Source organism: Rhinoderma darwinii, chromosome 3 (assembly GCF_050947455.1).
Source record: "Rhinoderma darwinii isolate aRhiDar2 chromosome 3, aRhiDar2.hap1, whole genome shotgun sequence".
NCBI lineage: Eukaryota > Metazoa > Chordata > Amphibia > Anura > Rhinodermatidae > Rhinoderma > Rhinoderma darwinii.
This window is the reverse complement of record NC_134689.1, coordinates 47,566,877-47,583,445: the sequence shown is the minus strand read 5'-3', so window position 1 is coordinate 47,583,445 and position 16,569 is coordinate 47,566,877. Positions and strand designations below refer to the sequence as shown.

General features: G+C 45.5%; 1 protein-coding gene across 1 annotated transcript in view; it reads right to left on the bottom strand.

Annotated features, from left to right (window-relative positions):
* Window positions 1-16,569, bottom strand: part of SAR1B (secretion associated Ras related GTPase 1B) — a 147,821-nt gene that overhangs the window by 39,948 nt on the left and 91,304 nt on the right. Inside the window, exon 5 of the mRNA XM_075859955.1 lies at window positions 4,084-4,187. Within this exon, the coding sequence (XP_075716070.1) occupies window positions 4,084-4,187 (104 nt within the window). The remainder of the gene's footprint in view (window positions 1-4,083; window positions 4,188-16,569) is intronic.

The window sequence follows — 16,569 nt, the reverse complement described above, 5'->3', positions numbered from 1 at the left end:
TTGAAATATCAACAGATATTTGTAGATGCAGTTTCTTTCATGTGATCACCTCTTATAGAATGCATTTAAAGGGGTTGTACAGGATTATAATAATATGGCTGCTTTTTCCAGAAACAGTGCCTCACTTGTCCGTGGGTAGTGTCTTGTATTGGAGCCAAACTCCATTAGGCCCTGTTCACACAGATGTTTTTGGCACTGTTTTTTACACAGAAACCACATCAGAAACTGCGCCAAAAAATTGCCGAAAACGCAACCTATTGATTTTAATGGGAGGCAGACGTGTTTTTTTCCTGTGAGCATAAAAAAACGCTTGCGGGAAAAAAAAGCGTCATGCCCTTTCTTCAGGCGTTTCCATCTCTGTACTCCCATTGACATCAATGGGAGGCAGAGAAAGCGGTTTTCGCAGCGTTTTTGCCCGCGGCGGTCAATGGCGGCGGCCCCGGAATACGCGGCAAAAAACGCTGCAACTGTTCTGACAGCAGGTCAAAATCTGATTTTTCCGCCTGCAAAAAACTCAGTGTGAACTAGGCCTTAAAGTGATTAAGTGGGACAGCAAAATTTCCATCCCTACCCCTCCACACCTGATTATACTCACTTTTCCAACTTTCTACATGTACGATATCACAGATTTTAACATAGGGTGGTTAAGGACTTAGTTATAGTATTTCTGTAATATCCCTGGGTGTCCAGGGAGGGTTTGTGATTAATACCTAGTGTCTCTGGTATTCTAGGTTGATAAAGGGGTTAATATTGTTATCGGTGGTGCTCTAGAAAAGCTATAAGTTAATATCTAATTCTGTAGGTCTAGTGCAGGGGTCTCAAACTCGGCCGGGTAAGTGGGCCACATATAGAAAAAAGGGGAAGTTGACGGCCCGCATTTAATTTCAAATTTGATACAATACAAAATTATTGTTAATCAATTAGTTATTTGAACTACTATAGCACTATATTACTATAATAGTATTACTACATTACTATAATAATACCGCTAGGTTTACATTTTTCAACAATCCAGTTTTCCAGTTTAAGTGTCGCTAAATGCAGTCTGGCGACTCAGTTGGCAGCGTTTGGCAGACACACATGTCAAGATTGGGCAGCCCCTTTTTAGTCCTCTGTAGATAATGCCACAGTGCCCTCTGTAGATAATGCCACAGTGCCCTCTGTAGATAATGCCACAGTGCTCTCTGTAGATAATGCCACAGTGCCCTCTGTACATAATGCCAGTGTCCTCTGTAGATACTGCCACAGTGCCCTCTGTAGATAATGCCACAGTGACCTCTGTAGATAATGCCACAGTGCCCTCTGTAGATAATGCCACAGTGCCCTCTGTAGATAATGCAACACACCCCTAGATAATGCCACAGTGTCCTCTGTAGATACTGCCACACACCCACTTGTAGATAATGCCACCGTGCCCTCTGTAGATGCTGCCACAGTGCCCTCTCTTAGATGCTGCCACAGAGCCCCCCATAGATGCTGCCACAGTGCCCTCCATAGATGCTGCCACAGTGCCCTCCACAGATGCTGCCACAATGCCCTCCGTAGACGCTGCCACAGTGCCCTCCGCAGATGCTGTCACAGTGCCCTCTGCAGACGCTGCCACAGTGTCCTCTACAGACGCTGCCAGTGCCCTCTGCAGACGCTGCCACAGTGCCCTCTGCAGACGCTGCCACAGTGCCCTCTGCAGATGCTGCCACACACAACCCAAGTAGATAGCTCCACTGGGGCTCCCTCTAGGAGTGGAATCCCCAGCCAGAGTGTTGCTGACACTTTTGCTGGGGATTCCTCTGCTGTTGGAGCCCCTGATGTCACTATATGGACATGGATGTCAGGGGCAACCCAAGAGCTGGAGTCCCGGGCAGGGGCAACCCCAAAGCTGGAGTCCCGGGCAGAGCGCTAGTAGGCTCTTCCTTTGACTCCAGCTGTTCTCCTGACATCACTGAGACTCCTGTGGGAAGTGCACTCCTGGGGAAGCCCCTGACATCACTGTCGATGTATGACAGCGATGTCAGAGGCTTCATCCTAGCGCTCTGCCCGGGACTCCGCTCTGGGGAAGACCCTGACAACACTGTCCATATATGGACAGCGATGTCAGGGAATTCCACAGAGTCCCGGAGCAGAGCCGATACTAGCGCTCTTCCCGGGACTCCACTCTGGGGAAGACCCTGACAACACTGTCCATATATGGACAGCGATGTCAGGGAATTCCACAGAGTCCCGGAGCCGAGCCGATATTAGCGCTCTGCCCGGGACCGGGACTCTGCTCTGCGGAAGACCCTGACAACACTATCCATATACAGTATGGACAGCGATGTCAGGGAATTCCACAGAGACCCGGAGCAGAGCCTATACTAGCGGCTCTGTGTCCCGAGGGCCGCAGATGACAGCCCCAGGGGCCGCATGCGGGCCGCGTGCTTGAGACCCCTGGTCTAGTGGTTTACACTGGTTAACCCCTAATAGTAAATAATAATATAATTGTAAATATAATCTAACTAGGTTTAAAATCCTTGACGTCACTTCACGTAATTACTGCAGATTTTCCGCAACGGAATTAGTTGCAGAAAATCTGCAGCAAATACAGTAGCATCAAGGTGGATGAGATAAAACAAATCTCATCCACACGCTGCATAAATACTGAGCGGATAAAATGCTCTGAATTCAATGGGGAGATAAAACCCACAACAAATAGCAGTTGTTGTGTTTTTTTGCTGCGGGTTCGCAGTGATTCCGCCGCAAAAACTAAAAAAATAAATCTTATACTTACCCAGGAGTCTGTGTTTCCTCTTTCAGGCCGGCCTTCTGGGATGACGTTTCATCCCATGTGACGACTGCAGCCAATCACAGACTGCAGCGATCTCCTGGAATGAAACGTTATCCCAGGTGGCTGGCCTGATAGCAGGCTGGCTAAGTGCTGCAGTTTTACGCAGCGGACACAGTTTGGTGCGGCTTTTCGCCAGGAATTCCCTGTGGCGAACAGGATGGATATGCTGCGTGCTTTTACGCAGCGTATCCGCTGCGTGTGAATTCATCCTTAGGGGTCAGAGATCTGTTTTGCTGATACAGAGCTCCAAATTCCCTGCTTCCCTTCACACAACCATCTAGGTAAAGGATACAATTCTGTCTGCCTCCAGCCACCACTCGAGGGAGTTCACTGCATATGGATTTATACAGCTCCCCATTAAGTCAATATGTCTGGAAATGCAGCGGATTTTCCGTGCGAAATATATTCAGAGGCGCAATATATGGTGCTATTGTTTGAAAAGTGAGAAGCAGAAGAAACCTGACCGGCAAACTGCAGAAATGGGCTTTGACCAGGAAAAGTCATTATAGAGGTCTGGATCGGATGGAGAAGAAAAGAAAAAAAGAATATATGGGCACTCTAATCAGAATAAATATAAATATACGGGAAGGTGTCCATGGGCAATAGAAATGAATGGGTCCGTACTTTGATCCGCAATTACAGTCCGTAATTGCAAATCTAAATTACGTCCGTGAGCATGGGGCCTTAGACATTTATGACATAACCACAGAATATGCCATAAATGTCTGATAGGTGGTAGTGAGGAAAACAATTCACGTCTATAGGTGGCTGATAGTCTATGAGAGCCACCTCTCCATTTATTCTCCGCCTGGATGTGGTGACTGTTGGCTGCCTCAACTATCTGAACGAGGGTCAAGGGATCCTGTTCTCCTGATATATATCCTATCTAATATGGGAAACCCCATTTAACACTGCAGTAATATTTGCCTTAACTATTGTGTAGGCAGTCAAGCGTGAACTCAATGTGATATTTATTGTTAGTATATGTTCTGTTCAGTTATTGATTAACCCTTCTGTTGTTTCTTCACTTATAAAATAAAAAAACAATAAAAAAACACGTGGTTAGAATTTGCATTTATGTTTTTCTACACAGTGAGATAAAAGCAACTAAAAGAATCCCAAGGATAGGGCATGCGGGGGTAAAAACAAAACAACAAAAAACAGCGCACTACTGCACTGTTTTTCTGGGAATTATCGAGTCCTGATTGCTGAATGCTTATTGTATATTGTTGCAAAATCCAATTTTGAACTGCAGTACTTACATCAAGTTCTGCCTTAGCTTCAGCCAGCCGTTCGTGATCAGCACAGTCAATGAGGAAAACAATGGCGTTTATGGCAGGGAGGTAGCTTTTCCATACTCTTCGCGCTAAATTGAAATAAAAAAAAAATATTATATTATTATGAGCGGTTATGATCACTAGTACTTGGAGAGAATCTGAATAAGACACATCTCATCCTATCAGATGCCTTAAGAGTCTAGTCACACTACGATCAAATTACAGTTTGTGCTGCGATTTTCGTTAAATCATGATCATGGATGCGTGATTATTACTTCTCTTTGCATGAGCAGTATATTTAGAGCCAAGGATGCAATCAGAACCCATGCTATAAGATTAGGAAATAATTTGTCAAAGCTTTCTTTGGTAATGGCTTTTTTAATCTCATATGTTGTAGAATCATATTATGCTTACCTACAAGCATTTAGTGTCACCCTCTTTAACCAAAGTAATATCTAATGTGCATAATTTGGAAGAGATTATGTTTCCCTCCCTAAACAACAATCCAATGACAGAAAAGAATAGAATTCTTAACATGTAAAGAGTTGCATCATAAATTTATACAACACCACTCTGGCTCATAAAGGGAGGGGTCTTGTACGGGGACCCCCCTCTATGAAATCTATGTAAGGGGGTGATACTGCCACTTTAAATAGTCTCCCCTGTTCGTCCCCCAAGTTTGTTGGTACCTGCATTCTGTGCTCCCTCCTGTGTGAAGTGATGACTGACCCTGTATGTCTGTATCTATGTGTTATTTGATGTATACCTGCCATGTTATCTGTAGCCCCTAGGAGTCACTGCAGAACTAGTGACTTCAAAGATCTCTAAATTTTAAACAAACTTTGCATAAATCAATAGTTCAAGCACATATAAGAAACTTTGTAATATATCTTATTAGAGAAAAATGCCTCTTTCTTCACCTATCAGGGTCTTCCATCCCCCCTCCCTTTCTTGCTAACTGTTCACTTTGAATTGACTGCTTTTTCCAACTCCTCAAGACAAGGCGGACTATCAACTCACTAAGGAAATAAGTTACAGCGTCCCATAGAAGTCTATGGGGAGAGGAGGGGAAGAGCGTAGGCACAGAGTGAGAGAGAGGGGCAGAGACACACAGAGACTCAACAGCTTCCTAGTAAGTGTTATATCTACACTGCTGACTACTGCTGCATAATGTCCTCCATGTTGCTGCTGCTTCTATGTACACAGTCGAGTCACATTATTATGACCACCTCCTACTTTCAACATCGGCAGCGTGTAGCCTGTGATGGAAGTGATGTGTCGTGGACTGGCTTGGTGGGTATTAGACTGCCTGAACACATATCACTCATTGTTGCCATGGGTAAAAGGGGCGATTTATCAGAGTTGCAAAAAGATTATGATTATTTTGGGCCAAGGGTGGCAGTATTTCTCAAACAGCGCAGTTTGTGAATGTTCACGTGCTGCTGTGGTGAAAGTGTATCATGAGTGGACAAATGGCAGCATTGGGAATAACAGGCATGGAAACTGCGGAGGACCAGGTGCCATTCATGTGAGAGGTGAAAGTCGGCTGCGAAGGTGCGCGAGGGCCGAACGACACTCTACAGTGGAGCAGCTCACCGTGAAAATCAACATGTGTCTAAAATGACAGTTCAGTGCACCCTACTGCGTATAGGGCTCCGAAGCCGACAGATGGTCACTGCTCCTATGCTAACAAAGGTGCATCGGAAAAAAAGGCTTCAATTAGCACGACAGTATCAGAATTGGACCACCAAGGGTGGCCTCCGATGAGTCAAATTTTCTGCTACATCGAGTGGATGGATGTTGGCGTGTTAGGCGAGAAATATCAGAGAACAAACACCCTGCAACCATTGCTGGAAGAACACAAGCTGATGGCAGCAGCGTTATGGTCTGGGGAATTTTTTTCCTGCCGTTCTCTGGGCACACTCATCCATGTGGAAGGCACTCTCTTTGGGTATGAATCCATCATTGCAGATCACGTCCACCTATACTTGCTGTTTGTCTTCCCTGGGGCAGATGGAATCTTCCAGAAAGACAATGCAACATGCCACATGACTAGAAATGTCCGACAGTGGTTGAAAGAGCACGACCAAGACTTCCAAGTACTTCCCTGGCCCCCTAATTCGACTTGAGCCCAATTGAGCATCTGTGGGACCTCCTCGATCATCTTGTTCGCTCTATGGATCCTCTCCCACGCACCCTGCAGCAGATGTGGAATGCAGTCAGCATGGCTCCAGATACCTGAGACAACTTACCAGCACCTTATTGAGTCACTCCCAGCCCGTCTAGCTGCTGCACACGGCAGTTACTCTGGATATTAGCTGGTGGTCATAATAATGTGATGGATAGAGATAGGATAGCAGGATTCGCCTCTTTTATATGTGCAGTGTATAGAAGACATGATAGCAGTTAGGATCCACCCACTAACTCAAATAAAACTAAGAATTAGAGCCTGCAGAGGAAAAAAAATACTAAATAATGCAGAATGCAAGTCATATAATGGTCATAAATATTGTTATTCTTCATGTATACACATATGACAGCTTATTCGAAAAAGTTGCATGAAAGGTTAGGAACACTATAATATATAGAGCTATCAGTGTGTGCTGTGGGGAGAGTTGCTGCACCCTGTGAGGGAGAGTTAGGGTTTTCCTTAGCCTTAAGCCTTATTCAAACGAGCGTGTGCGTTTTGCGTGCGCAAATAACGCAGCGTTTTGCGCGCATTGCACTTCCGTGTGTCATCAGTGGTGGCTGCGTTCGCCTAGTCTAAGTCCTGCACGGGTGTCCCGTGCAGGCAGGAGCCGGAGCTCTGCTGTCTGATGACAGCTGAGCTCCTGCTCCAATGCCCGTGATCGAAGTTTAAAAAAATTGCAATTTTTTTCCATTGCCCCCCAAAAAAGTCAGAATAAAAAGAATCAATAAGTCCCATGCACCCCAAAACAGTACCAATCAAAACTATGTCTCTTCCCGCAGAAAACAAGCCCAAAAATTCACTACATTGATGGAAAAATAAAAAAGTTACGGCTCTTGGAAAGCAACGATGCAAAAACAAATAATTTTAGTTCAAAAGTGTTTTTATTGTGCAAAAGTCGTAAAACATAAAAAACCTCTACATATGTGGTATCACCATAATCGTACCAACCCATAGAATAAAGGTAATGTGTTATTTACGCCGCACAGTGAACTGCGTCAATTTAAAAACGCATAGAACAATGGTGGAATTTCAATATTTTTTTATAATCCCCCCAAAAAAAGTTAATAAAAGTTAAAAACAAAATTATATGTACCCTAAAATGGTGCTATTAAAAAGTACAACTAATCCCGCAAAAAACAAGTCCTCATACAGCTATGTAGACGAAAAAATAAAAAAGTTATAGCTCTTTGAATGCGACTATAGAAAAACAAATAAAATAGCTTGGTCATTAGGGCCTAAAATGGGCTGGTCACTAAAGGGTTAAACTTGTTAAATTCACTCAGGGCAGAAGCCCACATATATGAAATCACATAAAACACAAAAATGTGAACAGTACATTCCAACAAAATGAAAAAGAAAAACATGTATACAGGTGCAAGAAGGCCTGTGACTGCAAATTTATACAGCATTAGTATCCAAAAATCTTGGTAATTCTGTTTCTAGGATAGTCAGAACCTCTTTACAGGAGAGCCATGGAAGACTTAAGTCCCTTTAACACAGGCCAAGACATCGTTGATCGGCGCACGTTTGCTCCTGTCACACGGAGCTATGAATGGGGACGAGCGGTTGTTACGCCGATCGCTCGTTCCCATACATTATTATGTCGGCAACACGTCTCCCTGTTTACACAGGGAGATGTGATGCCGACAACGATAATATTTAACTTTTTTAAAACTATACGATCAGCAGATGATCGAGCAGTTTGCTCGTTTTTCTGCTGATCGTTCCCCTGTTTACACTGGGCAATTATCGTCAACGTGCGTTCTGTGAACGCTTGTCTGCCCGATAATTGTCCAGTGTAAAACCCCCTTAAAGAGGCTCTGTCACCAGATTCTGAAATCCCTAACTCCTATTGCATGTGATCGGCGCTGCAATGTAGATAACAGTAACGTTTTTATTTTTTTATAAAACGTTCATTTTTGGCCAAGTTATGAGCTATTTTATATATATATGCAAATGAGCTTTGAAATGGACAACTGGGCGTTTTTTTTTCTCGTTATGTCCAACTGGGCGTGTATTGTGTTTTTAACTGGGCGTGTTTACGTGTATGACGCTGACCAATCAGTGACCAGTCAGCGTCATACACTCCTCTCCATTCATTTACACAGCAGCGATGTGCAGCCACATAAACAGAGATTAACGTTACTGCAGTGTCCTGATAATGAATACACATGACCATCCAGCCTGGACGTCATGTGTATTCAGAATCCTGAGACTTCTGAATCTTTTCTTTGAGATTTCTAGCACGGGAAACTAAATCTCGCGAGATTTCGGAGATAAACGAGATTTCGTTTCCTTTGCTGCAAATCTCACATAAAAGATTCAGAAGTGTCCTGATAATGAATACACATGACGTCCAGGCTGGATGAAAAAATGAACGTTTTAAAAAAAACAAAACTTTACTGTTATCTACATTGCAGCGCCGATCACATGCAATAGCAGATAGGGATTTCAGAATCTGGTGACAGAGCCTCTTTAAGTCTCCAAATTTTACGTTTGGCCACTTCAGGGGGTGCAGGGCCAAGGTCCGTCACCATTACCATCACTTCATGTAGGAGTTGGACAGAAGCTGGAGGAGGATTATAAATATTCATAATAATGAATGAGGAGAAATATAACTAGCAAAATAAATGAATGAATCTACCGCTAGGGTCAGTATTGACAGAAGTAATTACACACTCCAGGAGCTTGTCTCTATCTTTGAATTTGAGAAACTTGGCGAAAAAATTTACGTGGAGGTGCTCCAGTTGGGAGAGATCTGGTCAGGATACGATATGTCTGTTCCACACAAAACATGGGAGAAAATGCAGTTTGACTGAAGGACAATTTAACATGGGAGAATCAGTTGGTGTGGAAGGAGAGACAGCAGCCACTGAAGACCGTGATGTACGTGGCCCAGGCGCATTTCCCATCGATTTCCATCTTGTCAGTAATTTTGGACTGCTTTGAAGGCGCCATTACCGTTAGATCACAGACCATATACATGCCACAGAACAGATATTGTTTTCAGGCTAGTGCACCAAGAGTATACATCACAGTATTATTTGCAAAGGGAAGAAGAAGAGTCCTCCAGGTGGTACATCACAGTCACATATTTAGAAGTATAATGTGAGGGGGTTTCCAGCAAAATATGTAGTACTTCCAGGGAATTGATTGAGCCAAATAACCAGATCACTCACCATACCCAAGGAGAGTAGATGGAGTCTTGGATCTACAACCACAGAGAGCCTGTAGTTGTAGATCCAATATGGCAACCGTGCCTGCTATCACCTGCAGCTCCGATGGAGCTTAGGATCTGATTGGCACCATGGAGGATGTTCCAGACAATGTCTGTAATGTCCGTGGCTGCGGGCTGTCAGCTCCAACCTCCCCCTGACAGCCGCAGCCACGAGATGGCAAGTGCTGGCCCCAGCCTCCTCCTCAGGAGACACCAGTGCAAGCATCCACTCACCTCTGCCGGATCCCGCTCTTAAAGGGGCATCGCACGCACTGGACCTCATGGACGACCTTTGACCCGTGAGTACCCTGGACTATAAGAGGGGTCCAGCCCCCTAGTTCTATGCCTGAGCGTTGTTGTGTTCCCTAAGTTTGTCTATGTGATGGCCTCCTAGTTGTTTCCTGTTTCGGTCCCTGTTCCAGTCCCCGTCGTTGTACCTATACTTGTTTCCAGTTCCTGTTATGAGCAATCCATATCTTCCTGGTCGAGCACTGTGCTGTGCCAAAGTTGTGCTACGCTACATCCACGTCTGACCTGCTTCATCTCGCCTGACGCCCGCCTGCTACCTAAGTCTCAGCCGAGCCTGCCCTGCCGCTGTCTGAGCTGCCACAGGTACCTATAGAACTATAGGCAGTCACCTACTCCCTGTTGGCCAGCTGCCTTACCGCCACAGCGGTACGGCCCAGTGGGTCCACAGACCCTTCGTGACAATGTCCCAGAGTGATTTTCTAGCTCAGGGAGCGTTGTTTGACTTCAACTTGTCTCTGTGCGCCGGACCGGAAGTGTGGCCCACGCACTTCCAGATTCAAATTTAGGCTGGGGTTCCAGTTCGGAGAGTAGGCCCCTTCACTATATCGCCACCGAATGGGGCAAGAAAACCCTCAGAGGGTAGCAACACACCAGGGGATCACTACTGTGTGTATCCACTGGAGGAAAAAGACGGCTCCAAAGAGGATGGCGGTCAATTGTGTCAGGTGCTGGCGAAGCTCTCCGACTGCACGTCTGCTCCCAGCAGCGTCCAGGCCACTCCCTTCTGTATTTTGGCTTAGTCCGATTTAGAAACACCTGCAGAATTGTGATACCTGGTCTGAGGGCCGCTCAATAAAGTGTGTTCTACTGTTTAATAAAGAAACAATTAGTTTCACTGCGACATCCATGTCACCGGATAATGGATAGCAAGATTGGAGGTTTTCTTCAGTGCACAGTTTGCCATATGTATGCACGCCTGGAACCGGAGTTCCAGGGTGAATACCTCTGTGGCAGATGTGAGCATGTTGTTCACCTGGAAGCTCGCATTAGAGATCTGGAGGAGCAGAATGCAACACTGAGGAAGATAGACAATCACGGAGCACGCAGTTAGTGGGTTAGAACTGGAGGGTGAAGACATGGGTGAGCAGGATCAGGTAAGTAGCTGGGTTAATGTAGTTAGGGGCAGTAGAAAGGGGTCAAAGAAAAGGAATGCCAATCCGGTTTCTGATATTCCAAGCAAAATTGCCAAGTTGGGTGAGGATGCGAGGGTGTCTGTCTCTGAAATGGCAGCCCTAATGGATACTGATCTCCCTAACAGCCGGGAGAACAGCCCAGCTAGTAGTCAGCGGGATGGTAATGCAGGTAAGCCAAGACAATTGATAGTTGTAGGGGATTCTATAATCAGGAAGACGAATAGAATAATTTGTCGCCAAGACCGCCTCAACAGAATGGTTTGCTGTCTCCCTGGTGCCAGGGTTCGGCATATGGTGGAACGGGTGGACAAATTGCTGGGAGGGGCTGGTGATGATCCAGCTGTCGTGGTCCATGTGGGTACCAACGACAGAATAAATGGTAGGTGGGGGAGCCTTAAGAATAATTTTAAAAAACTAGGCTACAAGCTGAAGGGAAGGACCTCCAAGGTTGTATTCTCAGGAATACTGCCTGTGCCATGCACATCACAGGAAAGACAGCGGGAGCTTAGGGAGTTAAATGCATGGCTGAAGTCTTGGTGTGGAGGAGAAGGCTTTGGGTTCCTAGAGCATTAGGCTGACTTTTCATTGGGGTACAAACTGTATTCTGCAGATGATTTGCACCTAAATGGAAGGGAGTCTGCTGTGCTGGGGGAGAGATTTCTAGCTGGGGTGGCGGAGTATTTAAACTAGGGCTGAGGGGGAGGCCAATGTAGAAAATAAAGGGATAGTTAGGTTAGAGAGGGGTCAGACTATATTGGTGGGGGGAGAAACAGACTGTAGGGAGAGGACTAGGCAATAAGATAAGGAGATCCTTTCGTTACAAAACAGCAGTGAAAATAAAAAAGCCCAAATAATGTCAAATAACATTTCTGATAATCAAAGTGAAACATTTAAAGGCAAGTTTTACAAGTTAAAGTGTATGTTCACAAATACAAGAAGTCTAGCAAGAAAAATGGGGGAGCTGGAGGCCTTGGTACTGGAAGAAAGTATAGATATAGTTGGTGTTGCTGAAACATGGCTAGACTCTTCTCATGACTGGGCTGTAAATCTACAGGGTTTTACACTTTTTCGGAAAGACAGGACAAATAGGAAAGGTGGTGGTGTATGTCTGTATATGAGAAGCGATATGAAGGCGAGTGTGAATGAGACATTAGAGGGTGAAGATTGTGAGGAGGTTGAAACCTTGTGGGTGGAATTACAAAGAGAGGTAAACACTGAAAAAATAACTTTTGGTGTAATCTATAGACCCCCCAATATAACTGAGGAGATGGAAGATCAGCTATATAAACACAGCTATATAAACAGATGGAGCAGGCTGCACAGGGGGGGTACTGTAGTGATAATGGGAGATTTTAATTACCGGGATATTAATCGGTGTCATGGTTTGGCTTCAACTGCAAAGGGGAGACATTTCCTCAACCTGTTGCAGGAAAATTTTATGGGCCAGTTTGTGGAAGACCCGACTAGAGGTGAAGCTCTGTTGGATCTGGTCATTTCTAATTAATGCAGAGCTTGTTGGGAATGTCAATGTTTGTGAAAACCTCGGTAACAGTGATCACAATATACTTACATTTTACCTATACTGTAAAAAACAAACACAGGCGGCTGGGAGGGCAAAAACACTTAATTTTAAGAAGGCCAATTTCCCCAAGATGAGGGCTGCAATTCATGATATAGACTGGGAAGAACTAATGTAAAATAATGGTACAAATGATAAATGGGAGATTTTCAAATCTGCTTTGGGTAATTATACTGCAAAATTTATTCCTATAAGTAACAAGTATAAACGACTAAAATTAAACCCCACATGGCTTACACCTTCTGTAAAAAGGCCAATACATGACAAAAAAAAGGGCATTTGAAAAATACAAATCTGAGGGTACAGCTGTAGCCTTTGTAAAATATAAAAAGCTTAATAAAATCTGTAAAATGGTAATAAAATCAGCAAAAATACAAAATGAAAGGCAGGTGGCAGAGGATAGTAAAACAAATCCCAAAAAATTCTTCAAGCAAATAAATGCAAAAAAGCCAAGGTCTGAACATGTAGGACCCCTAGATAGTGGTAATGGGGAGTTGGTCACAGGGGATCAAGAGAAGGCAGTGTTACTAAATGGGTTCTTCCGCTCTGTATATACAACAGAAGAAAGAGCAGCTGGTGTAGCCGCTGTCAGTGCTGTTAATATATCAGTTGATATACTGAATTAGATGAATGTAGATATGGTGCAAGCTAAATAAAAAAAAAATAAACATACACAAGGCCCCGGGACCAGATGGGTTACACCCTAGAGTTCTTAAGGAGCTTAGTTCAGTTATTTCTGTCCCCCTCTTCATAATATTTAGAGATTCTCTCGTGACTAGTATAGTGCCAAGGGACTGGCGCAGGGCAAATGTGTTGCCTATATTCAAAAAGGGCTCTAGGTCTTCGCCGGGTAATTATAGACCAGTAAGCTTAACATCAATTGTGGGGAAAATGTTTGAGGGGCTTCTGAGGGACTATATACAGAATTATGTGACAATAAATAGTATTATAAGTGACAGCCAGCACGGTTTTACTAAGGACAGAAGCTGTCAAACCAACCTGATTTGTTTTTATGAAGAGGTGAGTAGAAGCCTAGACAGAGGGGCCGCTGCGGATATAGTGTTTTTGGACTTTGCAAAGGCATTTGACACTGTCCCCCATAGACGTCTAATGGGTAAATTAAGGACTATAGGTTTAGAAAGTATAGTTTGTAATTGGATTGAGAATTGTCTCAAGGACCGTATCCAGAGAGTTGTGGTCAATGGTTCCTACTCTGAATGGTCACCGGTTATAAGTGGTGTACCCCAGGGTTCAGTGCTGGGACCACTATTATTCAACATATTTATTAATGATATAGAGGATGGGATTAACAGCACTATTTCTATTTTTGCAGATGACACCAAGCTATGTAATATAGTTCAGACTATGGAAGATGTTCGTGAATTGCAAGCGGATTTAAACAAACTGAGTGCTTGGGCGTCCACTTGGCAGATGAAGTTTAATGTAGATAAATGTAAAGTTATGCACCTGGGTACAAACAACCTGCATGCATCATATGTCCTAGGGGGAGCTACACTGGGGGAGTCACTTGTTGAGAAGGATCTGGGTGTACTTGTAAATCATAAACTAAATAACAGCATGCAATGTCAATCAGCTGCTTCAAAGGCCAGCAAGATATTGTCGTGTATTAAAAGAGGCATGGACTCGCAGGACAGGGATGTAATATTACCACTTTACAAGCATTAGTGAGGCCTCATCTAGAATATGCAGTCCAGATCTGGGCTCCAGTTCATAGAAAGGATGCCCAGGAGTTGGAAAAAATACAAAGAAGTGCAACAAAGCTAATAAGGGGCATGGAGAATCTAAGTTATGAGGAAAGATGAAAAGGACTAAACCTATTTAGCCTTGAAAAAAGAAGACTAAGGCCTCATGCACACGACCGTAAAAACACCCGTTATTACGGGTCGTAATTACGACCCGAAATAATGGGCCAATAGACTTCTGTTGGCCACGGGTACCTTCCCGCTTTCTCACGGGAAGGTGCCTGTGCCGTTGAAAAAGGTAGAACATGTTCTATTTTTTTCTTTTACGGGCCGTGCTACTATACTTTATAATGGGAGCACGGCTCGGAATAACGGCCGGCTGCCCGTGGCCGGCCGTGTCCGGCCATGCTCGTAATTACGAGCACGGTCGTGTGCATGGGGCCTAAGGCCTCATTCACACGACAGGGTCCAAGTGTCGGCCGATAAAATCGGCCGTTTTAGGCCGTTTTCCCGGCCGGTTTGCATCCGTTTTGCACCCATTCCGATTCCGTTCCGGGCCGTGTTGCCGTTTTTAACGGGCGATTTTGACCCGTTTTGCAACCGTTTTTTTCCCTGTCCGTTTTAAAATTGGATGAATTTCATTTAAATTTGTTGCCATACACAGCTATCTGTTGATAATGCCACACAGCCCCCTGTAGGTAATGCCACCCAGCCCCCTGCTAGTAATGCCACCCAGCCCCTGCAGGTAATGCCACCCAGCCCCCTGCAGGTAATGCCACCCAGCCCCCTGCAGGTAATGTCACCCAGCCCCTTGTAGGTAATGCCACCCTGCTCCCTGTAGGTAATGCCACCAAGTCCCCTGTAGGTAATGCCACCCAGCTCCCTGTAGGTAATGCCACCAAGTCCCCTGTAGGTAATGCCACCCTGCCCCTGTAGGTAATGCCACCCAGCTCCCTGTAGGTAATGCCACCAAGTCCCCTGTAGGTAATGCCCCCAAGTCCCCTGTAGGTAATGCCACCAAGTCCCCTGTAGGTAATGCCACCCAGCCCCCTGTAGGTAATGCCACCCAGCCCCCTGTAGGTAATGCCACCCTGCCCCCTGTAGGTAATGCCACCCAGACCCCTGTAGGTAATGCCACCCAGACCCCTGTAGGTAATGCCACCCAGCCCCCTGTAGGTAATTCCACCCAGCCCCCTGTAGGTAATGCCACCCTGATCCCTGTAGCTAATGCCACCAAGTCCCCTGTAGGTGATGCCACCAAGTCCCCTGTAGGTGATGCCACCAAGTCCCCTGTAGGTAATGCTTCACAGATCCCTGTAGGTTGCACCCATCCACCCACCCTTCCAGGAGAAGTCACTGACTTCAATGTCCATATATGGACAGTTTAGTCACTGACTTCTCCTGGAGAGGAATCCCCAGCCACAGGGTCGGGGATTCCGCTTCTGAAGTGAGTGACGTCACTGTGTCCATATATGGACAGTGTAGTCACTCACTTCTCCTGTAGCGGAATTCCCTGCCACAGGGTCGGGTTTCCGCTTTTGAAGTGAGTGACGTCGCTGTGTCCATATATGGACAGTGTAGTCACTCACTTCTCCTGTAGCAGAATCCCCGGCTACGGGGTCGGGGATTCCACTTCAGAAGTGAGTAACGTCGCTGTGTCTATATATGGACAGTGTAGTCACTCACTTCTCCTGTAGCGGAATCCCCGGCCATAGAGTCGGGGATTCCGTTTCAGAAGTGAGTGACGTCGCTGTGTCCATATATGGACAGTGTAGTCACTCACTTCTCCTGTAGCGGAATCCCCGGCCATAGAGTCGGGGATTCCGCTTCAGAAGTGAGTGACGTCGCTGTATCCATATATGGACAGTGTAGTCACTCACTTCTCCTGTAGCGGAATCCCCGGCCATAGAGTCGGGGATTCCGCTTCAGAAGTGAGTGACGTCGCTGTGTCCATATATGGACAGTGTAGTCACTCACTTCTCCTGTAGCGGAATCCCCGGCCATAGAGTCGGGGATTCCGCTTCAGAAGTGAGTGACGTCGCTGTATCCATATATGGACAGTGTAGTCACTCACTTCTCCTGTAGCGGAATCCCCGGCCATAGAGTCGGGGATTCCGCTTCAGAAGTGAGTGACGTCGCTGTGTCCATATATGGACAGTGTAGTTACTCACTTCTCCTGTAGCGGAATCCCCGGCCATAGAGTCGGGGATTCCGCTGCAGAAGTGAGTGACATCGCTGTGTCCATGTATGGACAGTGTAGTCACTCACTTCTCCTGTAGCGGAATCCCCAATCCCCGGCCGGGGATTGGGGATTCCGACTCCTACAGGGAGCAAAAAAA